Source organism: Myotis daubentonii, chromosome 1 (genome assembly GCF_963259705.1).
Source record: "Myotis daubentonii chromosome 1, mMyoDau2.1, whole genome shotgun sequence".
Classification (NCBI taxonomy): domain Eukaryota; kingdom Metazoa; phylum Chordata; class Mammalia; order Chiroptera; family Vespertilionidae; genus Myotis; species Myotis daubentonii.
In genome coordinates, this window is record NC_081840.1 from 189,703,543 (window position 1) to 189,728,987 (window position 25,445).

Consider the following 25,445-nt stretch of genomic DNA (forward strand, 5'->3'; position numbering starts at 1 on the left):
ATTGATATCAGAGAGGAAGGCAGAGGGAGAGAGGGAGAAATAGAAACATCAATGATGAGAGAAAATCATCCATTGGCTGCTACCTGCACTCCCCCTATTGGGAATTGAGCCCACAACCTGGGCTTGTGCCCTTGACCGGAATCAAACCCAGGACCCTTCAGTCTGCAGGCCAGAGCTCTATCCCCTGAACCAAATTAGCTAGAACTTAATTTCTTATCTTTCTTGAACACCAGCCCCTTTTATTTAGTTAGTATATATTTAATCCTTAGATTTTAGATGCCATACACTGTGCTATTTATATAGTAGGACCTTGTATTAAGCCATATACAGTCTATATATTCCTTAATAAGGAAGCTAGATAAGTAAATTTTAACTTCAGCACAGTGAAATAGGGCCAATTAATAGCTAGTAGAGAGCTTAAAGTTCGCTCAAAGGGATATTCACTTCTACATCTGTCACTAAAAGCTTTTCAAAGGAAGTGCAATCAAGTGAAAACTGAAAGACAAATGAAAACTAATCAGGTTTGGAATTGAGTTGGAGGTTTTGATAGAGGTGGAGATGGATAGCTAGGAAGAATTTTTTCAACTAAAGACAGAGTAGGTACAGAGATGTAAAAAGAAAAGTGTAGGATCCATAGATTCCACAAACCCTTGTCCTTCTATTTTTCTCATCCTCTTATCTAAATTCCAATGGCATTAATGGATAACTTTAACTGGAAATTCCATACTAAGCCTTGCATTAAGCATGTGATTTAGAGCAGAGAGAAGTGGGATTTTTAAAATAATAATCTAAAGGTGAATGATATTTACATTCTTTCCTTAGCTGTCATCTGTTTTTGATTTTCAGGACTGCTTAAGAGCTGAAAGCAAAGATTTTAGACAGAAGATGTTTTACAATTGACTTGTCAGGTAGGATACAACCACGCACTACAAAGCCTTCTTTGACAGTTCTTAGTAAATTGAGCTGGGTCTCTGATTCAGGCTCCTTACCACCCTCCTGTTTCTTCCCTGTCATTTTCTTCTCTCCTCTCACTCCTCCAGCAAGTTTATTCTTTGAAGGTCAACCTTAACCATCTTATTATTCATCGGTGAGTAAGAGGCTTTTTCTCCCCAAGCTGTCGTACATTTTGCTCTAATCTTCTCCCTCATCTTCCCCTTCTTTCCTCTCCCTCCCTCTTCCCAACCCACTGATTGCTATGGGCAGATCTAGGAATTTGATCCTGAGCCAAGAATGAAAAATAACAACACAGGCTTTCTACATCTCTGTATGAATGAGCATGACTGTGTGGGGCTGAATGCATTTGCAGGTATGTATCTATATTTGTGTTAGTCCATTGCATCACAGACTCTAGAAAGCCAAGCCCACAAATTAATCTCCACCTCCTTCTCTGGCATTGGGAATAAAAGCTCCTCAGAAACATCCTAGATGCACAACTCATCTTTTTTTTTTTTTTGCAGCTTAAAACCTGAGTGGGGATTTGAGGAATACTACACTGAACACTCAGTTTCACAGGATCATCTGGACAGGTTGTATTTTATTATTATTAACATTTTTATTTAGATTAACATATAGGAAATTTAAATGCAAACTGTTTATCACAAAGCTGTTAAAAGGGAAATATAGAAAGAGTAATTCTTTATCAATACTTTAGTCACTTAATAATATAAAGCATTTACAACCTTCTTAAACCACATGTGTGTCATTACAAATAACATCTAGCATTTATGTGGTGTTTTTCTGGGTAAAGAGCTTTAACATAAAACCGCAGTATCATAGTTATCTTGTAAGTTCTGCTCACTAGACATGTTCTCCATTTTACTGATAAATACAGTAAGCAAGGTAGAAACAGAGTGAAGGCTGACTTTTAGACCGGAGTTCACTTGCATGAAATCTGTCAGAAGCAGTCTATTATGACCATGGGCCTTGCAAACATTATTGTTACTATTGAGAGATAGCAGATAAATACAGCACAAATGCAAGTCCTTGGTAAATTACTAACAGATAGATCATTGGCAGCATAATGCCTATTTTATCTAGGAGTCTTTAGTGAAACCTAGAACGCCCAGAGTGACTTGAACTAATCATTAACTTTAATGAATGGTTTATCCCAGTGCTGAGGCCTGGGATAAAATGATGTGCAAAAGGATATTCTCAGCTTTCAGCCACTTTACCTAAATCTAGGTAAGTCTAAGATGGTGAGGACTAAGTGAGGCTTATGCATATACTCACCATGGTATCCCAGCCCTTGATACTGTGCTTGGGGATGAAGTAGGTGCTCAGAAACACAGAGAATGTTTTCTGAATGATAGGCAGATTGGGAGATGAAGAAAAGGAGGACAAATAAAAAAAGGAAGAAAGAAAGAGAGACAGAAATGAAGAAATATAGAGAAAAAGAAGAAATCTTTCTGAATTGAATTTATTAATCAGAGTTTTAACAAGTTTTTTATTGGTGTCTCTAGACAACAGTAACCTATATACTCAGATAATAAAATTGACCCTTTCCAACTGAAATATATCTTTTGAGAAAGAACAGAGCAGTTAGACAGTGTGTCCATACATTGTAATATAAGATAATTTACCAAAATAAGTTAAACAAAGAAAGAGATTTTATTATATGCTGCCCAGTTTAATTCCAAGTACAAAATTGATCATGAAGGGGCAGCCAAAAAGTCAAACAACTCTTTAATGATAAGTCAGCTACTTCAAATTGATTATAAGCCAATTCTTTCAAACTTGGCAGAACACCAAGAAAGTTGTTTAGATGAATAAACAAATTAGTAGGCAGGGCAAGTAATGCCTTTTATAAATATTTTTTTCTAGTGAAAGATCTAATTTCTGAGAGTAAGGGGAAGGTTTGGGGACCAAGCAGATTTATTAAAAAATCTGATTTTACTAAAAATATAATTCTGGTGAGATTACCTCTGGTAAACCTGAGAGGGCAGTTTTAAAATAGTTGAGTTTGTCCTTAAGGACTGGGATTATTTTCCCCTTTTGGTAAGAACAACCATGATTAGTGCTGTTCTGTGGTTTCCAAAACACATGATAAGCAATTCTTTGGTTAAAAACAAACAAAAGAAAAACTCTTATATTGTGTCTCTCTCCTGTTGTGCAATCTGGGGCATTCATGAAATGAATGTCATACTGGGTGGTCCCAGAAAACTTTAGACAAGTAAACAGGGACAACATTCACACTAGACATGTATAGATCGTACCCTCTCCAGGAGAAAACAGATCACTGACTATGAGTTTCTTCAGACAATTTTATATTAATACCCTTGGGAATTTTTAAACAACAAATATTTTCCCTGTTTTGAACAGGTATATCATTACTATGTAATGTGTACAATTACTGAGAGAGTCCAGAGTCTGGTTCTCCTACATTATCATATAGATGTGGCATAATAACAATAAAAGCTCATACTTATTAAGCATTTATAATTGGCCAGGCTTATCCCCTCATTTAATTCCCAATAACTGTTTCAGGTAAGTACAATTATTATCAACTTCAATTTGTGGGTGAGAAAATGGAGCATAGTCAAGTTAATTGGCCAGGGTCATACAATTTCAATTAGCAGAACTAGGATTTAACCCAAGGTGGTCTACTTTAGAACCCATATTCTTAATAACTATTTTCTCTGCTATCTACACCTTAATCATCTAAATTAATGTATATGTATAACCTTTAACACATATATGTTCTTCATTATATGAGCATATTTAAATATTTAGATAACCATACCAATCATAAGGCAAAAATTTAACACACTTGCTTATCCTATCTAATAAAGAGGGAATATGCTAATTGACCCTCACACTCTCACAAAGGTGGTGGCACACATTGACAATAAGGAGGGAATATGCTAATTGACTGCGCCGCCCTCAAAGATGGCGGTGCCCACAGCCACAAGATGGTGGCGCCCAGTCCCCTCAGCCTGCCTCTGGAGTCCGCCAGTCCCCTCAGCCCTCCAGCCACCCAGGGCTGGCCCAAGGAGCAGGCAAGCCTCAGATGGCAGCTGCCCAGCCTCCCAGGGCTGCCTGAGGTACAGGTAACCAAGGCCAGCCGAGTCTTGCACTCCTGGCAGTGGCAGCAGTAGAGGTGTGATGGGGCGTCACCTTCCCCTGATCGCAGGGGCACCACCTGCCCCTATAGGGTCCTGGATTGTGAGAGGGGCAGGCTGGGCTGAGGGACCCCCCCCCCTCCAATGCATGAATTTTCATGCACCAGGCCCCTAGTATAAACAATAATACAGCAATATTTTAAAAGGGGGAAAATCAATAGATTTCTTTATCAACAATAAATTACTAGCTGTAAACCAGGAAAAACCAATAATTATTATTGGAAAAATGGATCAAAATGATTAAAATAACCAATAAATATATAAAATGTGGAAATATGAAAATTATAAAATATCTATGAAATACCAATTTAGAAAAAAATATATATATATATATTCTCATAAAAAATTACAAGTAACTTCCAGTACTGGTGAGGATGTGAGAAAATAGGCAATTCCATATGTTGTGTAAATGTGTACAATATTTCAGTGATTTGTTAAAAAAATATCAATATCTTATACATGCATAACTTTTTATTTTGACAATCCCATTATTACTGAAAAGATAAGTGTGAAAATACATATTCTCAAAGACAGTCATTAAAGTACTACTTATTTCAAAATAATTGGGAAAAACAGGAATTTCTATCAATAAAGAATTATATCATCTATGTTATATCCATACTATGAAATACTATGTTTCATTTATAAGAATAAAAACAGAATTTACATGTTAACACTAAAATATCTTCACATTATGTAGTTCAGTGAAAAAAATAGATTATAAATAAATATAGAATGTGATATAAAATCTAGATTTTAATATACATTTAAATATTTGGAAGCATAAATACAATGCTATTAGGAATGATTATCTCTTTTTTTTTTTTTTTTTTTACCTGATTGTGATGTGCTTTTATTTATTTATTTATTTTTAAATTAAATCTTTATTGTTCAGATTATTACATTTGTTCCTTCCCCCCCCCCCCCCATAACTCCCCTCCTCCCAGTTCCCGCCCCACCCTCCGCCCTCACTCCCCACCCACTGTCCTCATCCATAGGTGCACGATTTTTGTCCAGTCTCTTCCCACATCTCCCACACCCCTTTCCCCCCCAAGAATAGTCAGTCCATTCCCTTTCTATGTCCCTGATTCTATTATAATCAACAGTTCATTCTGTTTATCAGATTATTTATTCACTTGATTCTTAGATTCACTTGTTGATAGATGCATATTTGTTGTTCATAATTTGTATCTTTACCTTTTTCTTCCTCTTCCTCTTCTTAAAGGATACCTTTCAGCATTTCATATAATCCTGGTTTGGTGGTGATGAACTCCTTTAGCTTTTCCTTATCTGTGAAGCTCTTTATCTGACCTTCAATTCTGAATGATAGCTTTGCTGGATAAAGTAATCTTGGTTGTAGGTTCTTGGTATTCATCACTTTGAATATTTCTTGCCACTCCCTTCTGGCCTGCAAAGTTTCTGTTGAGAAATCAGCTGACAGTCGTATGGGTATTCCCTTGTAGGCAACTGAGTTTCTTTCTCTTGCTGTTTTTAAGATTCTCTCTTTATCTTTTGCTCTTGGCATTTTAATTATGATGTGTCTTGGTGTGGTCCTCTTTGGATTCCTTTTGTTTGGGGTTCTCCGCGCTTCTTGGACCTGTAAGTCCATTTCTTTCACCAGGTGGGGGAAGTTTTCTGTCATTATTTCTTCAAATAGATTTTCAATATCTTGCTCTCTCTCATCTTCTGGCATCCCTATAATTCTGATGTTGGTACGCTTGAAGCTGTCCCAGAGGCTCCTTACACTATCCTCGCATTTTTGGATTCTTTTTTCATTTTGCTTTTCCGGTTGGATGTTTTTTGCTTCCTCGCATTTCAAATCATTGACTTGATTCTTGCGCTCCTCTGGTCTGCTGTCGGGCGTCTGTATAATATTCGTTATTTCAGTCCGTGTGTGCTTAATTTCTAGTTGGTTCCCCAATATAAGATCGAGGGTCTTACTAGTTTTCGTGTAGATCTCATTAAGTTTATCGGCAGCTTCTAAACAGTTCTTGAGAGACCTTAAAAGTGTGGTTCTGAACTCTATTTCTTCCATTGACAATTTTGTCCTGTTTCTTTGTCTCCGCATTTTGTTATGCTTCCTTGGTGCACCCCCTAGTGGTCTTTGTTCGCAGTCTTATAGATAAATCTTGATTCTTGTAGCTAATTCCAGGGCGGGTTTGACCTCCAGGCCAAGTGGCTATGAGAATCAGCTGTGTCAGCAGTGAGAGAACTTTTGTCCTCTAGGGAGGTGCTAATCTAGCCTTTGCCTGAGGCTATCCGGCAAATGCCTCTGTGCAGGGCTTGGGCGGGGCGGGTCGCACAGGATCAACAGGGTGGGCCGGAGAGAGCAGTTATGGCGGCTCTCAGTCCTGTCCCAAGGGGCTCTGCCTCTCTGAGTCCCAGCACCCGCTGCAAAGCTCGGAGAGAAAGCTGCACTCGCTCTGACCGAAGCCAGACAGTCCCGCTTCTCCCGTTTGAGTCTGGGTCCCTAAAGACTCGCCCGGATCTGGTGCTCAGAGTCTGCGACTCCCTCCCGATTGAAAACAACAACCGCGCCCTCCGCCGCCAGCCCGCTCCGCTCACTCCGCACCTCAGAATTTGACTTCAGCACTGCGCCTCCTCTGAGTGTCCGTGTGCGTTTCTCTTTCCTCCTAGTTGTAGGACTTCCACTCAGCCAGCGTTCCTGTGGTTCTGGGTGATGTCCCTTCCGTTTTTTGGTTTCACTTTTGAAGTAGTTGTTCAAAGCAGCAAACTCCAGCGTTAACCTATGCCGCCATCTTGGTTCTCCGGAATGATTATCTCTTAAGATTATAATAAAGAGGGTACTTTTCCTCTATGTTGTTTAATTTTTTCAAAAATTGTGCCCCAAATTATACATTTATATGCATTTGTTTACATGTATGCATAAATGTGTGCATATTTATTCTTTCTTGTATAAGACAAATATGGTTGCATCTTCAAGAAGTATCATGCAGGACAAACCTAACCTAATTGATAATGATGTCTGCTTTCTCATATGACTTACAAATAAGATTTTTATTTTTTTTTATTTTTTTATTTTTTTTGTTCATTTAACAAGTATTTATTGAGTGCTTACTATGTCTACAAATAAGATTTTTAAATAAAACCTTTTAAGTCTGGCTCAACATAAGTAAATAGCATTCATTTTCCTTTCTCTGGTGATCATAGAAAGAGGATATATGAACTTTTTACAGGAAGGCCAATGGGGAGGTTATTTTTGTATATTCAGTTAACAGTTGGAGTGGTTCCTAACTAGGGCAGAGATCTTAACTATAGAAAATAGAGGAAAATAACAGAGATAGAATCAATGGGACTTAATGTCAGGTGCTGGATGATAAGGAAGAGTTAGGAGGCAACATCTGAAAGTTTACATCTGTAATGTGTAGCTAGAAATTTAGTGGGAGAAACACTACAAGAAGAAGACTTCAGTATAAGTCATAGGTCTAATTATTTGCTTTCATTTGTAGGATACTTATCTTTCTAAAATTTTATCATCAGCTATTTCTTCCTTAGGGTTAATCCATTTGTTATAGTATCTACTAACTTCATTTCCTCTCTCATGGATTGGAATGCTCTATTATAGGAAACACATTAGGAGGCTAAAAGAACTACTGCCTTCAGGAGCCTCCTGTTTTAATACAAACTCTCTGAAAAACACAATAAAAGCTACTGCTGTTACAAATCTATGAGTCTATAATGGCCTATCAGGCAGCTTTTTGGCAAGGATGAATAAAAGAGAGGTCTAGAAGGACAAAATTTGTTGAGGTACTATATCAAAAACTCAAAATGGGATAATTTGGGGGTGAAATGGTAGTGAAAGAAATTGAAAGTCAATGAAAGAAAATTCACTTAATTAATAACTCTGTGATTAACTCTGAACATGAAATGGGTTGTAATAGGGCCGGGAGATGAATTATCAACTGATAACCATTTGGTTTAACCTGATAATTTTCAGACAAGTCACTCAATGGAGTGTTCACTACTATACTAATGATTAACTGAGACAGAAAAGTAAAGGTAATGTCTGTAGTCACAGAGGAACCTTCTCTGCCCTGAAGAATCAAGCCTTAGATATCAGTTACAGTGTCATTGACTTCATCTCTTTTAAATACACTCACCAAGCCTTTGAATTTTTCCATTAAATAAAAAAAAAATATTCAGAAACTAAGGAAACTGACTTTGAAATCTGGCAATAGATATCAAATGTGACCTCAATTTTATTGTTATTTAACGTAGACAAAGTTAATCAATGCTTTGCCAAAATATTGTTGTATTTCTGATCTTCTTAGTCTTTTTATATGCCGAGCAATTTTGACAGAAAAAAATTGAAGGCTCTACTATTTTCATTCATTGTGGAATTTTTTTTTAAAATATATTTTATTGATTTTTTGCAGAGAGGAAAGGAGAGAGATAGAGAGTCAGAAACATCGATGAGAGAGAAACATCGATCAGTTGCCTCCTGCACATCCCCCACTGGGGATGTGCCCGCAACCCAGGTACATGCCCTTGACCGGAATCGAACCTGGGACCCTTCAGTCCGCAGGCCGACGCTCTATCTACTGAGCCAAACCGGTTTTGGCCATTCATTGTGGAATTTATTATATACTAGAGTCCCGCTGCACAAAAATTTGTGCACTTGGGGGGGTCCCTCAGCCTGGCCTGTGCACTCTTGCAGTCTGGGACCCTTCGGAGGATGTCCACCTGCTGGCTTAGGCCCACTCCCTGGGGGACCAGGCACAAGCTAGCAGTCAGACATCCCTCTGGCAGCCCGGCAGCCCTCGGGGGATTTCCACTTACCAGCAGGGAGCAGACCTAAGCTTCAGTCGGACATCCTTAGCACTGCTGAGGAGGCAGGAGAGGCTCCCACCACCACTGCTGTACTGGCAGCCATAGCCTGACTTGTGGCTGAGCAGAGCTCCTCCATGTGGGAACTTACTGACCACCAGAGGGCAGCTCGTGTATTGAGCGTCTACCCCCTGGTGGTCAGTGTGTGTCATAGTGACCAGTCATTCTCAGTCTTTCTGCTGTTAGGGTCAGCTTGCATATTACCCTTTTACTATATAGGATAGAGGCCTGGTGCACAGGTGGGGACCGGCTGGTTTGCCCTGAATGGTGTCCCAGATCAGGGTGGGGGTCCCGCTGGGGTGCATGGCCAGCCTGGATGAGGGGCTCATGGGTGTTTGCAGGCTGGTCAAGTCCTCCCCCAGTGGGGACCCCCACCCCATGGAGGTTTGGCCAGCCTGGGTGAGGGGCGGAGGGCCATTTTCAGACTGGCCAAGCCCCCCGGTGACGGAAGCTCCCAGCCTCTCCTTTTTTTCTTTTTTATTATGGGATTTATTTACCTTCTATATTTTAAACTTTGTTGCCTTTTGCGGAGGCTATAGCTGGCCGCGGGAAGATTGGGTTCCTCCATCATTGGAGCAACCAAACTTCCTGCTTGCTCCAGCTCTGTGGCCATGGCCAGCTGAAAGCAGGTATCTGGGGTTTATTTACCTCCTATAATTGAAACTTTGTTGCTTTGAGTGGAGCTCAGACCTGGCCGCGGCAGCTGGGAAGCTTGGCTTCCTCTATCATTGGGGCAACCAAGCTTCCTGCTTGCTCCAGCTCTGTGGCTGCCGGCCGCCATCTTGTTTGGGTTAATTTGCATATAGTTGCTCTGATTGGCTGGTGGACATGGCTTAAGGCCTAGTGAAGGTATGGTCAATTTGCATATTTGTCATTTATTCGTGTAGATAAATATTATGTATAAATATGATAATAGCAATGTATCATATATTTCTATATAGTTTTAAACATTTTACTTTATAATGATTTGTATTTTACTATTCTTTTATATGTTAAACTTTATCTCCTTAAAAGGATTAGAAACTCTTAAAGCACCAAGATGATGTTATATATTTCTTAAATGCACATTTACCCCATATGCTCAACAGCTAAGAAATGCTAGATAGACAAGGAAATTTCAATATACAGAGCTACTGTTAATGTTAAAACATTATAAAACACTTACAAAGTGAAAAAGATACCTCTTTTTTTCTTTTAGTGTACCATTTTGTGATGGCTTCTTCGAAAGGTGACAATTCTGAATTCTTTAGCAGAATCCATGGAATTCTAATGTATAAAGATTTTGTCAAATATTGGGATGATGTGGAGACATTTCAGGCAAGATCAGATGACATTGTCATTATCACCTATCCCAAATCTGGTGAGTCTCCCTATGGTGTCTAACTTGTTCCTGTTTCCTAATAATGACAGTCTCAGCTAGAATGGTAAGTATTAAGCTGTTTACTTCCTCCACGCTCTTTCTCCATATTAAATAAGGTCAGATATAGTAGTTTCTATAGACATAGAAAAAGGGGCATGTCACCCTAGCCAGTTTGGCTCAGTGGACAGAGTGTAAGCCTGCAGACTGAAGGGTCCCAGGTCCGATTCCAGTCAAGGGCATATACCTTGGTTGTGGACACATCCCCAGTAGGGGGTGTGCAGGAGGCAGCTGATCAATGTTTTTCTCTCATCGATGTTTCTAACTCTCTATCTCTCTCCCTTCCTCGCTGTAAAAAAATCAATAAAATATATTTTTTAAAAGAAAAAGGAGCATATAATAAATCTATTGTAAGATCATAATTTATACCTATAACTTGAGCAGTACTATTGAAAAATGGGTATTATTGGCTTCTGGTCAAGATGACAGTGTAGATTAAAGTAGTACTTGAAACTTCCCACAATCACATCAAAATTACAACTAAACTACAAAATAACCATCATTCAGAACCACCTGAAATCTAGCCGAACAGGAGACTATAACTAGGACATAAAGAAAAAGCCACATCGAGACTGATTAGAGTGGTGGTGATACAGAACGGCTAATCTCATTCCATTGTTCTATTTACTCTGCCACTAGTGGACTTCTAAATCACAACCCTCTGCCCTAATCGGTTGGCTCAGTGGATAGAATGCCAGCCTGTAGACTGAAAGGCCCCAGGTTAGATTCTGGTCAAGGGCATGTACCTTGGTTGCGGGCACATCCTCTCCGGTAGGAGATGTGCAGGAGGCAGCTAATTGATGTTTCTCTCTCATTGATGTTTCTAACTCTCTATCCCTCTCCCTTCCTCTCTGTAAAAATTCAATAAAATATGTTGAAAAAAATAAAAATAAAACTCAACCCTCCTAAACTTGCTCTCTTATTTAATGTATGTCAATGCCTTTCCATACTTTAGTATGAATTATAAGGTATTTTATGCTTGCTGTCTAATTGCCACTATAGTTTCATGCCCACTCATCTCTGCAGGTGGACTCTTTGATCTAGGCTTCACAACCTATTTCCAGTTCTTTCCCTCACCACTGTAATATTCTTAAATATCTGACCTTGAATTTAAAAAAAAAAAAAAAAAAAGACAGTCTCCTGACTGGTAAAATCCTTCCCTACCTCACAAAACTGGTGAGTTTATACCAATAATTTGTTAAGTCTAAGCTCAATTATTGAAGGCATTTCTTGTCTAAATATCGCAGCAGCAGAGTCATACTGAATTAAATGTTCCCCTTTTGCAGTCCTTTAAATCCCTGTGCTCACTGGTATTATAACATCTTAAGAAAAAAATAACTATTGTAATTAGTGAACATTGTTTCTAACGCTTCAAAGGGCCTTTGATCACCATTGAGCCAAGGACCAGATTTATTTTTTTCAATATCCTCTAAACTAAGACAATTTGAGGCATAAAAAACTAGCAGTAAGTTTGTGTTTGAAAGCATACTTGGGTGTATCTTCTGTCATTCAAGCTTCCTTAGTTCCTAAATGTAAAAATTTAAATCCAAACTGTTATCAGTGCGCACAATGTCCCAATTCATCGTGGACAAATTGGCACTCCTACAACAGGTATGTTTTACTATAATGTTCATCTTTATTTATTGAGTCTTGTGGCTATTCTGGCACCTTTCAAATAATATTGCACTGGTACCATCCTACTTTATCCAGCTATAAATTCATCACTTCCATCGCCAGCCCAGCATGGTCAGTGGAAGACTCAGATTTGTTTAATTTTTACAGGCACAACCTGGCTGAGTGAAATTGTAGATGTGATCTTTAAAGATGGTGATGTGGAAAAGTGCAAAAGAGATGCCATTTTTAATCGAATACCTTTCTTAGAATGCAGAAAAGAAGAGATGATGAATGGTAATGTTTAAGTTGATTTTAAAAGCTATACTATACACATCTTTTAAAGTGTGGATGTAGATGATATATGGAAAGAGACTGTAAGCAACAATGGCAATTACTATTATGTCTTCGACATAGCAAAACATGTAAATTTAAATGAAAATCTTGACAGAGATTATGGTGTAGCATGTGTCTAGAAAAGAGTGAATAGGATAGCTCTTATATGTCTCAGTAGAGCCTAGTAATATGTATTTATGTCTCCATGGGCTAAATGTGGTAATATTTTAAACACTAGAAAAATATACATTTTTAAAGGATCTATGCAAAAAGATATGCATTGAAGATTGTTTTAACATTGTAAACAATTTCTTAGCCATATTAGTTAAGAAAAGAATACTTAGAAGTGATATAATAACACTATAAAATCATTAAAAATGTTAGGCTATCGTATGTTTTTTGACATTGCAGTATCAGTGTAATATATTGAGGAAAAAGGAGAATTAGAAAATATTGAAAAATTTATGTGTGTATGTGGTATTTGGATGGCTGTGAGTCTGAGCATATAGCTAGATATACTTGTAGAGAAAACTACTGACCCAAATATTAAGAATGATTTTTCCAAAGTGATGAAATTTTATTTGATCTTATTTTTTTCTCTATTATTTTCTCTATCTAAAATTCTGTCATAGTTAGTATATACGTTGTATATAATATTATCATTAATAAAAGATAAAATCTTAGTTATTTCTATTTTTTAAATATCTATAAAATCCATATAAATATTTAAAATTTTTGAAGTTATCTAACCTTTAATTTTTTTATAATCCAGGGGTAAAACAATTAAAAGAGATGGCATCTCCTAGAATCTTGAAGACTCATTTGCCAGCGCAGCTTCTTCCGGCCTCATTTTGGGAAAAGAACTGTAAGGTAACCAGAGTCAAGTATTCTTAAAACTTTATCCAACTCCAGGAAATTTTAGAATATTCAAGTCATAACTGTGTTGTATACACGCTTGTTTCTTTATTCTTTCATTGAATCTATAAACATTTAATAAATGTTCAACAGGGTTAATAATAGCTTTGATGAGAAAATAAAATTCACTTTTTTCTGTAGCACTTCGAGGTTTTATAGTAGGATCTTAACATTGAGATCCATTTTTTCTTAGAAGAAAATAGAAGATTTTATTAACAATTGTTTGAAAATGTGAAGACTTGAGTAAGACAAGTTAGTGAGCCTAGTCATATCTCATCAACCAGGGGTGGGAATGCCTGGCCCAAGGGCCATATAAAGCCCACAAAATCACTTGGTCTGGCCCTGCAAAAGCATTAAGGGTAAGTTCATTACGGGTTTGACCGGGCTAGTTTTTAAGTGGACAATTTTATATGATGTGTTAAATATCCAAATGGTCCTGGGCAGAAAGAAGGTTCCCCTGCAGGTGGATACATCCAGCAGAGCCTTTCTTCCCTGATGGCATTGCTCAGGAGCCTGAGCACGGAACTGGGACCCCACAGGGATGTGCAGTTTGCTTTTGCAGAACTTTTTCAGTAGCATTGTGTATCAGACCTAGAAGAGACCACACAGATCTGATCCAACTGACTTATTAAGTGGATAGAAATTTAGGTCCAAAATGTTGGTGCTTTGTACAAGATGATAGAAAATCTTAGTGCCAGAACTAGCAATTAAAACCAACGGTCCTGCTGGTTAATTTGCTAGTGTTTCCTCTTTATGTGAAACAGAAACTCAACAAGGTGTTGGTGAAGATTACATTTTCCCTGAGGTGAATGTGCATATTGACCCACATGAACATGATTTTTTTAAAAGAGTGTGAGTGAGGAAACAATAGGACTATCTTTTTCTTTACTGTACAGAATGGTGGTATAGTATAAAGATCAGAGGACTTTACTGTTGACTGAGTGATTTACAAATCATTTCCTCTCATTGATTTATTCTCAGTGTTGTTTTGTGACTTAGCTTCACTTTAGTTTCTTCACTTATAAATTAAGGATACTAATCTATCTGGTCCAATTTATAACAATGGAATTGTGACACTTAAATGAGGTGTTATATGTAAAAATAGCATAAAAATGAAAAGTGAGAATTAACATTGAACAACACTTTAAAAGATACTGTCACTTCAGGCTATTAAAGGACTTTTAAATAACTGTATGTACTTTCTAAGTTGATTATGTAATTTGTTATAGTTGAAAACACAAATGCCTTTTTTAAAAATCTTGATGAAACTATATTTAAAAGTTTTAGGCTTTTTTAATATTTGATTTTACCCTCTTAGATGATCTATCTTTGCCGGAATGCCAAGGACGTGGCTGTTTCTTTTTATTATTTCTTTCAAATGGTAGCTGGTCATCCAAATCCTGGAACTTTTCCAGAGTTTGTGGAGAAATTCATGGATGGAGAAGGTAAAAACAGCTTCCTCTCTTTAAATTCTTTCAAGGTAAATGATACAAGACAAAATGTCCCTGAGCAAAATGTCTGTTGTTTTTCCTGGTCTGTTATTTTTCCTGATCTTTAATTAAAACACAGATGTTCTAGATGCCCTTGAACTTTAGAGCAAATTTTCAGATGTGGATGGCAAATTGTAGAACATAGAAAGTTCAGCTTAATGCCTAAAAATATATATTTAGGGGGTGGATGTAACAATTTTTCTCTCTAAGATTGAGACTCACTGTCCAATTTTTTCTCTTGTTCTTTTTTATTAGAAAAGTATTTCACAGAATGTTATTAGCACTCTATTGAACAAGAGGAGGGAGAGAATAAAGGAGAGAGAATGTCCATTTGTTTCCAAGGAAAATTTCAGGTGTTACAGGAGCCACAATTTATAAAGAAGTCTGAATACCTACGGAGTTTTTACGCATTCACTCAGTGTACAGTCTGAATAATTTAACTAGATTTCTCAGAACAGTACAAGAATTACTTGAGCAGTAATTCTGGCAAATGTTGCCTTTTTATTTAACTAGAGACTAAAATAACTAAGCATTTAATTTGAGGAAGAAAGGGGTCAGGAGATTCTAGGGTTAACTGAAGAAGTCCATTCTGACTCTGTAGTAATAAGTTGTAAGGAAAATGATAGCAATACCACTTTTATACCCATAAAAGCTAATATTGACTCACTGAAAGTAGGATATTTGTGCTTTATTTTTATTGTTGTATTTGAGAAATTTTATGCTAATGCATAATGAATAAAATATTTCCCTCAAGGTCATTAAAACTCACATTGTAAGGCAGAGAAGCATAAAGTTGTACCTCCACAAAAGAGATGAATAAGATAATTATAAATAGCATCATGTAACTTTTCCTATAAAGAAAAATTGCCAATAGAGTCAAAGAATAGAAGACATATGCAATGATTTAGTGCAAAGCAGAATGCTTGGACTCACACATTATTAAATCATTTTGTGAGCTTTTATTGGCTGAAACACTTGGATATATGCGAGAAAAAGATAAGGAGAGAGAAAGGAAGGGATAACATTTGGTCATATCACATCATCTCCCAAATCTAATTCTTTTAGAGTGAGAAAGACACTAAAGTTTCCTAAGAGAATAGCTTTTATCACAGAAACTGCAAGTACTGTAATAAACTGTTACATAGTTACTAGCTTCAGTTGCCAAAGCCAGATTGTAAATGGCAAATTTGAGAACTGGGCTGACTTCTTATTATAAGAACGTTAATAGTTCCCCTAACTCAACTCCCTTCACTAACAATCTGATTTTACACACACACACACACACACACACACACACACACACACACACACACACACCACACAAACGTTTCAAAAATGATTTCATAAACTCTGAATCAAATTGATGGGAAGGGGACTTCCTTCAATTGTTCTCTGTGCCATAAACCATGTCACAATGATGGAAGTTGAGAATATGTTTCCATATATAAATTATTCAACATATTTTGCCTCCTTGCTGCAGGGAAATATGCTTCAGATGTAAGGCTAGTTTTCATTTCATGATCATTTATTAATATTTATTTATTGCTACTGTTGTTTAAACATTCATTCTTCAAGCTGTATAGAGATGATACTGTGCTCTTATGTTGCCTTTATCTCTAATTTTAGTTCCTTATGGTTCCTGGTATGAACATGCAAAATCTTGGTGGGAACTGAGAAAGAATCCACGTTTGCTATTTCTTTTCTATGAAGACATGAAGGAGGTGAGAAACAAAACAAATGGACAACTTAGTAATTTCTAAAATGTTAGCATTTGGCAACACTCTAGATACAAAGGTCTACCTTTAAATAAATGATGCTGTTGCCTCCAAAAGTTACAATTATCCAGGTACTTTAACACAGATTTAAAGTTAGTAAATACAGTCTCCTGTGAATGAATGCATATGTTTGAAACCAAGTCCCCAAAAATTACCAACAATAATATTTGGAAGAACTTGAGTTTATAAAACAAACAGCAACACATGCACACACATACACAAAAGGAATCACAGCAGGCAAGAAGAGTCAACTAATCTCCAAATCCATAGATGTCGGGTAAGGGCTTTAACATAATTATGCTTAATATGTTTAAAGAAATAAAAGAAGAAATTGAGATTTTTGCAAAGAAGCAAGAGGTTACTAACCTTAATAAGTCAACTTGGGAAAAAATAACAAAATAGAATCTCTAAAATAATAAATTAAAATTAGAAATTAAGAGATGGTTTAAATAACAGTAAGACATGGCTGAATCATGAATTAGTAATGTGGAAGATGGAGCTGAGTTAATTCTATAGAATTTACCACATTGAGATAAATAGAATACTTTATTAAAAAAATGTAATGGACATGTAGGCTAACATGATAAGGTTCCACATATATCAACTCAAACCTTTAGAAGGAGAGAGTTAAGAGAATGCTTAGAACAGCAATATATAAAAATCTGATGACCTCAAAATTTCCTAATAACTTAGTTTTTCTCTAGCTTCATTAGTAATCAGGATAATTCCAAATAAAAATCACTATGAAATATTATCCCATACCCACCAGACTGACAACAATGAAAAAGTCTAACAATAATAAATCTTAGTCAGGATATGGATCCGTGAGAAGTAACATACTGCTGATGGTAGTGCAAAAGATACACAATGGAATACACTTGTCACTATCTACAAAGGGCAAAACATGAATGGAACTGAAGACCCAGAAATTCCACTAGTAGATATATATTCTTGAGACACTGAATATGTACAACAATCTTTACCATAAACATTGGAAACAACCCAAATACATATATAAGTAATAATCAATACATGTCATTTAATTCAAATTGGAAGGGTCAAGGATCTCATCCTAAACAAGGTGATACATAAGCTAGTTTAATAAGTAGTCTATAATTTGTAGGACAAAGAATTTGAGAGCAGCATTCTATGTACAGAAAATTACATGCCAGAATAAGCATTATGGTTGATACTGAAAATAGAAGCATTGAGTGATGTAGTTGGATAATCCTATCTAATAAAAGAGAAACATGGTAATTAGCATACGTCCGCTTCCCTTCCCATTGGCTAATCAGTGAGATATGCAAATTAACTGCCAGCCAAGATGGCGGCTGGCAGCCAGGCAGCTTGAAGCTAACATGAGGCTTGCTTGCTTCAGTGATGGAGGAAACCAACGTTCCCCGCCTGCCTTGCTGGCCTCTGAGCTTGCAGTTTGAAACATTGTTACAAATATAGAAGCTAAACAAAACCCCAGAAACCTGCTTTCAGCCCTCCAGGATCTCAGAGCTGGAGTTGATACAGTGTTTCGATTATAGAACCCAAACAAACCAGATACCTGCTTTCAGCAGCAGAGGCCTCAGAGCTGGAGCCAGAGCTAAAGCTGGCCCAGAATAAAAAGAAAAAAAAGAAAAAAAGGAGCAGTTGGGAGCTTCAGTCACCTGCCAGCCTGAAAACAGCCCTCAGCCCCTCGCCCAGACTGGCCAGGCACCCCAGTGGGGACCCCCACCCTGAAGGGTGTGTGACCAGCTGCAAACAGCCATCATCCCCTCACCCAGGCTGGCCAGGCACCCTAGTGGGGACCCCCACCCTGATCCAGGACACCCTTCAGGGAAAACCAGCCGGCCCCCACCCGTGCACCAGGCCTCTATCCTATATAGTAAAAGGGTAATATGCCTCCCAGCACCGGGATCAATGGAGCCACGTGGCCTCCCAGCACTGGGATCAGTGTGACAGGGGGCAGCGCCCAAACCCCCTGATCGGCCCTGCTCTGTGCGTGACAGGGTAAGGAGCCCCAACCCCCTGATTGGCCCTGCTCTGTGCATGACAGGGGGTGGCGCCGCAACCTCCCCATCAACCCTGCCTTGAGTGTGACAGGGGACGGTGCCCCACCCCCCAATTGGCCCTACCCTGAGCATGACTGAGGGTGGCATCGCAACCTTCCGATCCGCCCTGCTCTGTGCATGACAGGGGGCGGCGCCCCAACCCCCCAATCGGCCCTGCTCTGAACCCGACCAGGGGCTGCACCTAGGGATTGGGCCTACCCTCTGCCACCCGGAAGCAGGCCTAAGCCAGCAGGTTGTTATCTCCTGAGGGGTCCCAGACTGTGAGAGGGCACAGGCTGGGCTGAGGGACCTCCCCCTCCCCCCCGAGTACACAAATTTTTGTGCACCGTGCCTCTAGTAAGGTATATAATAGTAGTGACATGCATAGAGATGGGGATGTTTATAGTTGTGGTTCATATATAACATCTAATGTTCCATGTTGAGTACTTGACTTTTTACATATTTTCTTAACCTGTCTGGTTCCTTTGCTTTTCACTAGTTACACCAGTAAATTAGAAGAAAAATGAAAGTTTTCTGCACATTTTCAACCGAAAGCTTAATCTATCACAGTAGACTGTACTATTTGATAGTGTATATTAATATTAATAGATATTTATTGAGTGTATTGAGGACTACAAAAAGTATTGTACAACATCATCTCACTTAGTGTTCTAACAGTCTTTAAATTATCTATTTCTAACTTATTTTTATTGATTTCTGAGATGAAGGGAGAGGGAAAGAGAGATAGAAACATCTGTGATGAGAGAGAATCATTGATCAGTTGCCTCCCATACGCTTCCTACTGGGGATAAAGCCTACAACCCAGGCATATGGCTTGACTAGGCATCGAACCTTGATTTTCTGGTTCATTGGTCAAAGTTCAACTACTGAGCCACTCTGGCTGGACAAAGTATCTATTTTTTAAAAAATATGTTATTAAAGTGTAGTTGGCATAGTAGATGATATTAGTTTCAGGTGTACAACATAGTGATTTTACATGTATATAACTTTATGATGTGATCACCACAATAAGTCTAGTAACCATCTGTTACTATGCAACATTATAATGGTAATAGGGGCCCAGTGCATGAATTCGTAGACCCTGAAAGGAACTGTGGGCCTTGAGGCTGTGGTGGGCACAGGGGTGGATCTTGGCCTCTCCTGCTGTGGCCCCTAGTCCCCTCTCTGCCAGCAGCCCCACTCCTGCTGCCACCGCTTCCATGTGCTGATGGCGCCAGCCCCGCTTGCAAGCTCTAATGGCATGGAGCAATTGAGGCCAGCGCCAACAGCAGGTGTAAGCAGGGCCAGCGCCATCAATGGGTGCAAGCGGCAGCTGCTGCCCTGATCGCCCCTCAGGCAATTGGGGCTGGCAGTGCATGCGAGTGGTGGCTCTGGCACTGGCAGTGGGTATGAGCAGGGCCGGTACTGGCAGCAGGTGCAAGTGCCCAGTGGGACCGTGTCATGGGAGCAAAGAATTTTCAGTAACCACCAGAGACTCACCCCGATGACAGTGACTGTTGCCCCACCTTGGTCTGGCGCCCCTGTTCACCTGGCTCCACCATCCTGCCACACCCGATACCCACCATGTTCCACACTCTGCCACCTGCTGCCGATGCCCGCTATGTTCTACACACTCCCCCCTGGTGGTCAGTGCATGTCATAGTGACTGGTTGTTCGGTTGTTTAGTTGTTCAGTTGTTCCACCATTTGGTCTATTTGCATATTAGCCTTTTATTATATAGGATTATTGGCTATTTTCCCTGTGCTGTACATTACACCCCCATGGCTTATTTATTTTGTAACTGGAAGATTGTACCTCTTATTCCTCTTCACCTTTTTTTACCTGTTCCCCCACTCTCCTCACCTCTGGCAACCATTAGTTTGTTCTCTGTATCTATGAATCTATTTCTTTTTTGTTTGTTTTTTTGCTCATTTGTCCTGTGTTTTTTCAGATTCCACATATAAGTGAAATCATACAATATTTGTCTTTCTCTGACTTATTTTGCTTTGCATAATACCCTCTACATCCATTCATATTGTTGCCAATGGTGAATCTTTTTTTTTTTTTTATTGCTGACTAATATATAATTCACACATTTTTAATCCATTTGTCTGTCAGTGAACTCTTAGGTTGCTTCCATATCTTGGCTATTGTAAATAATGCTGCAATGAACATAGAAGTGCATACATTTTTTGAGTTAGTGCTTTTATATTCTTCAGATAAATATACAGAAGTGGTCATATGGTAGTTTTTTTCTAAAATTTTTGAGGAACCTCATAGTGATTACTTCAATTTACATTCCCACCAGCAATGCACAAGGGTTCCTTTTTCTCCACATTCTTGCCAAACTTATTTGTTGACTTCCTCATAATGGCCATTCTGACAGGTGAGAGGTGATATCTCACTGTGTCATTGTGGTTTTTATTTGCATTTTTCTGATGATTAATGATATTTAGCATCTTTTCATGTCTGTTAGCCATCAATATGTCTTCTTTGGGGAAATGTCTAGTCATCCTCTGCCCAGGTTTAATTGCGTGTGTGTGTTTTTTTATATTAAGTTGTCTGAGCTCCGTATATATTTTGGATATTAACCCCTATTGGATATATTATTCACAAATATCTTCTCCCATTCAGTAGGTTGTCTTTTTATTTTGTTCATGGTTTCCTTTACTGTGCAGAAGCTTTTAAGTTTGATGTAGTACAATTTATTTATTTTTGCTTTTGTTGCCCTTGCCTGAGATAATATATCCAAAAATATATTTCTAAGATTAATGTCAAAGAGTTTATTGACTGTATTTCCTCCTAGAAGTTTTATGGTTTCAGATCATACAGTTAAGTAAATCATAAATTTGAGTTTATTTTTGTAGATGGTGTAATAAAGTTGTATTTTATATGTGATATGCAAGAATGTACATGGTCTAAAGTACCTTTTATGTACATTGTATGGCTGAGGAAATTTGTGTTTAAAGAAGTTTAAAATACTGCTACAGGAAGCATTGTTCCTCATTAGAAGTCCAATTCCAATATCAGTGGGGAGAGGGGATTTCTCTCTCTCTTTTTAATTCAAATAGTAATGCATTCAATGTTAGTAATTGAGTCTTCAAAATATTTTTTTCTTCCTAGGATATCAGAAGAGAGGTGATAAAAGTGATACAATTTCTGGGAAGGGAGCCATCAAAGGAGCTTGTGGACAAGATTGTTCAACACACTTCATTCCAAGAGATGAAAAACAACCCATCTACCAATTACACAATACTGCCAGATGAAATCATGAACCAAAAAATATCTCCCTTCATGAGAAAGGGTGAGATGGTCACATGATTTGCCTCTATTACTATAAGAGGTCACAAGTTGAAACAATTATAGGCAAACACCTACAAAGGCCTATTCATATATGTGGACTCTGCTTGTTTTCTGCAGTGTTGTTTCACATATGAGAACTCTCTTTATTGTGTTACCAGTCTTCAGAGACATAAAACACTAGTTCTACTAGTATTACTAATAAATTGCTATTACTTATTGATTACTTAGTATTAGATGCCAAGTGCATGAAATTTGTGCACTTGGGGGAAGGTTCCTCAGCCCAGCCTGTGCCCTCTCACAGTCCAGGTGGTCAGTGCACATCATAGTGACCAGTCGTTCTGTCAATTGGTTGATTTGCATATTAGCCTTTTATTATATAGGATATACAGCATCTATACTAATAAAAGGGTAATATGCTAATTAGACTGGGTCGACCAGACATCTTCCAGATGTCCGACTTCCTTCTGAACAAACCCATGATGGTGGGGGTCAAGGCAGAGGCGGTTAGGGGTGATCAGGCTGGCAGGGGAGCAGTTGGGGGCAACCAGGCTGAGAGGGAACCAGTTAGGGCGTGATCAGGCTGGCAAGCAGAGGCAGTTATGGGTGATCAGGCAGGCAAGTAGAGTGGTTAAGGGTGGTCAGGCAGGCTGGCAGGTGGGCAGTTAGGGGGTGATCAGGCTGGCAGGGGGCCAGTTAGGGGCCAACCAGACTGGCAAGTAGAGTGGTTAGGGGTGATCAGGCAGGCAGGCAGGCAGGTGAGCTGTTAGGAGCCAGAGGTCCTGGATTGTGAGAGGGATGCATGGCTGAGGACCGCCTCCCCTCCCCCCCATGCACGAATTTCATGTATCGGGCCCCTAGTATTATAAGAATTCCCAGCATTCAGTACAACCTCAGCCCCAGCACTAATACCCTCTGCTACCTACCATTTACTAGGCCTGGGAGCCTTGGTGCTATACCATGTACATTATATAAATACGTATAAATTTAAAATTCTATTTATCTTTAAATTTTCACTAGAGACTCTGATGAGATACATACAGTTTATAAAGCCAAACACATGTAGGATATGCAGAGTATTGGCACATCTGGTCTTACTGATATGTGAAAAAAACATGTGGGTTTCGGTGTTCATCTTTTTTTTTTTTTTTTTAGAAGCAGAATAGAGAAAATCTTGCTCTTTGATCTAAATTGCCAGTAAAAAGGCAAGGACATTTTTTAATTAATAGGAATAACAAACCTGCCACTGGGTGAAAACAGGGAGCCCCTGGAAAAAAAAGATATTTTAATAATCTATTTCTCAGATTATCTCAGTCTTTTTTACCACAATGTCCATATATTTTTCAAGAAATATATTTTTCTTGATTTCAGAGAGAAAAGAAGTGGGGAGAGAGATAGAAACATCAATGATTAGAGAGACTCATCAATCGGCTGCTTCCAGCACGTTCCCCACTGGGGATTGAGACCACAACCCTGACCTGGAATCGAAGTGTGACCTCCTGGTTCATAGGTCAATGCTCAACCACTGAGCCACACTGGCTGGGGAAATAGTACCTATATATTTTTTAAATTAAAAAATGAGTAATTATCATGCTTGTAAAGGGCTGCTCACTCCTGTACCCTTAGTCCCTACCCAGAATACATATTTTCTACCTTTTGCTTTTTGGGTTATTTCACTGGGAAAGTTGAGAACTTCTTGAGCTAATGTGGAAAGTGAACTGTTGACATTTAAAATAAAGGGTGACTTCCTCTGACAGGAAAGGGCTGGATGTGGGGGAAAGCAAAAGAGAAGGGCCTTCTAGACTATTGTGATAACCCAGGTGGGAAACGCTGAGGAACTCTGATGACAGTAGCAGCAGAAATGGAGAAAAGGAAATGAGTCTGAAGAAAGTCTGAATAGGAATAAAGAATGAGATGTAAGATTGAGGGGACAACCTCCAAGTTTATGTTTTGGATAACTGGTGCTGCCGTTAATGAGGTTATAAAAAAGAAAACTCAATTTGGTGGGGAACAATATGAATTAATTTGTGAACTAGTTAAATTTGGTATACTTGTATGGAATTCCGGTGGCAGTTGGATATGGAAATATAAAGCTGGATTTAAGTGTTACCAGCATGAACATGATATTTAATATCTTGGGCATGTGTAAAACATGGATCCCATATTAAGAGGAAGTCCCAACACTGGAGTGGAAATTAGAGAAAAAAAGTTCAATGAGGTAGCATTAGCGAGAAGAGTCAGAGAAAGAAATTTGCTTTTGTTGTTGCTATTGTTTTCACAATCACAACAAATCCTTTGCAAGCTCAAAAATGTATATTATTTATGGCATTTATTTTATTATTGTAATCAAGGGGTTGCTGTTGTTTTAACAATCACAACAAATCCTTTGCAAGCTCAAATATACATATTATTTATGGCATATATTTTATTATTGTAACCAAGGTGTTAATGAAAGTGATGAATATTAGAAAACTTCATGATTCTGGCTTGAAGACATAATAATTTTTTTCTTTTGTTACAGGGATTATAGGAGACTGGAAGAATCACTTTACAGAGGCCCTGAATAAGAAATTTGATATGCACTATGAGCAGCAAATGAAGGGGTCTACACTGAAATTACGAACTGAGATCTAAGAAAGGCTTTCCTAACGTATCAGAGGTTCCAGCTTTCCTTATTTTAGATTGCTAGAGAAGGAGTCATGTGAAAGGTTATATGATCAGGTTCACATGGTTATTGAGATCTCAATATACAGACACAGAATGATTTTTGCCTGATATTATCTTTATACTTTGTTTTTTATTCTTTTTCTCCTCCAACTTTTTCTTCTTTTTACAAATATTACACAAAGCTATAATCTATGGCAGTGATGTAGAAACACACAGATAGTTGAACTTAGAAGTACATTAAAAATAAACAAGCATTCCAAATTATTTTCATGCTGCCCCCCCACGCCCTCCTCCCCCCCCCCCACACACACTTAGTAATATATTTTGTATTTACATGAACTTTAAAAATCATGGAAGATATAACTAAAATCAACAAATAAAATTGGGGGCATAATTATACCTATTATGTAGTTCCTGATTTTTTTCACTTTCTGCAAAACACTTAATTTGGAATTTACTTTAATCTAATATAAATTTTGGCTATAACAGAATTATGCAGATGTCTATCAATACTCCCAATGAGTGTTATTTATACTTGAAAGTCATATATAAAATGTAATGAATTTGCATTCTGTAAGCTAAAGTTTTACAAAATGTGATATTTGCCAATAAAACAAAACGGAAACAAAAGGAATAGAAGAACCGTTATTGTTTTTTTATATAAACTGCTGTTTTGGCTTGTCTCCTATTTTTCTGCATTCTATTGATGATTGTTTTTCCTATACTACATTTTTCCCTTTCTCCAAATCAGAAGACTCACAAGATCATCAAAAATTCACTATGGGTCTTTAGTATATTATTACATCCTTAATTCCTAACCTGCAAGGTCAAATCTAAGGAGAAATAAGTATGGTTTGCTTTCTTTTTTAAAAAAATATATTTTGTTGATTTTTTACAGAAAGGAAGGGAGAGGGATAGAGAGTTAG

At 38.1% G+C, this 25,445-nt stretch overlaps 1 protein-coding gene across 2 annotated transcripts; it reads left to right on the forward strand.

Annotated features, from left to right (window-relative positions):
* Positions 1-422: 422 nt before the first annotated feature.
* On the forward strand, positions 423-25,169 carry LOC132218337 (sulfotransferase 1E1-like). 2 transcript variants are annotated; one of them, XM_059669468.1, is made up of 9 exons: positions 423-521; positions 1,458-1,526; positions 10,165-10,326; positions 12,166-12,291; positions 13,103-13,200; positions 14,564-14,690; positions 16,362-16,456; positions 21,676-21,856; positions 24,374-25,169. In XM_059669468.1, exons 3-9 carry the CDS (start codon positions 10,179-10,181, stop codon positions 24,484-24,486), a joined length of 888 nt encoding a protein of 295 aa, XP_059525451.1. In that variant the 5' UTR covers positions 423-521; positions 1,458-1,526; positions 10,165-10,178; the 3' UTR covers positions 24,487-25,169. The 2 variants fall into 2 exon arrangements, with proteins under 2 accessions (XP_059525451.1, XP_059525440.1); XM_059669457.1 differs by lacking the exon at positions 423-521 and adding an exon at positions 1,201-1,306.
* Positions 25,170-25,445: the final 276 nt, after the last annotated feature.

What these genes read in the sequence shown, in the direction of transcription:
- LOC132218337 (XM_059669468.1), top strand. Translation starts at nt 10,179, where the DNA reads ATGGCTTCTTCGAAAGGTGACAATTCTGAATTCTTTAGCAGAATCCAT. An exon ending in AAAAGAAGAGATGATGAATG is followed by an intron (nt 12,292 to 13,102) that starts GTAATGTTTAAG and finishes TTTATAATCCAG; the next exon opens with GGGTAAAACAATTAAAAGAG. An exon ending in GAAATTCATGGATGGAGAAG is followed by an intron (nt 14,691 to 16,361) that starts GTAAAAACAGCT and finishes CTCTAATTTTAG; the next exon opens with TTCCTTATGGTTCCTGGTAT.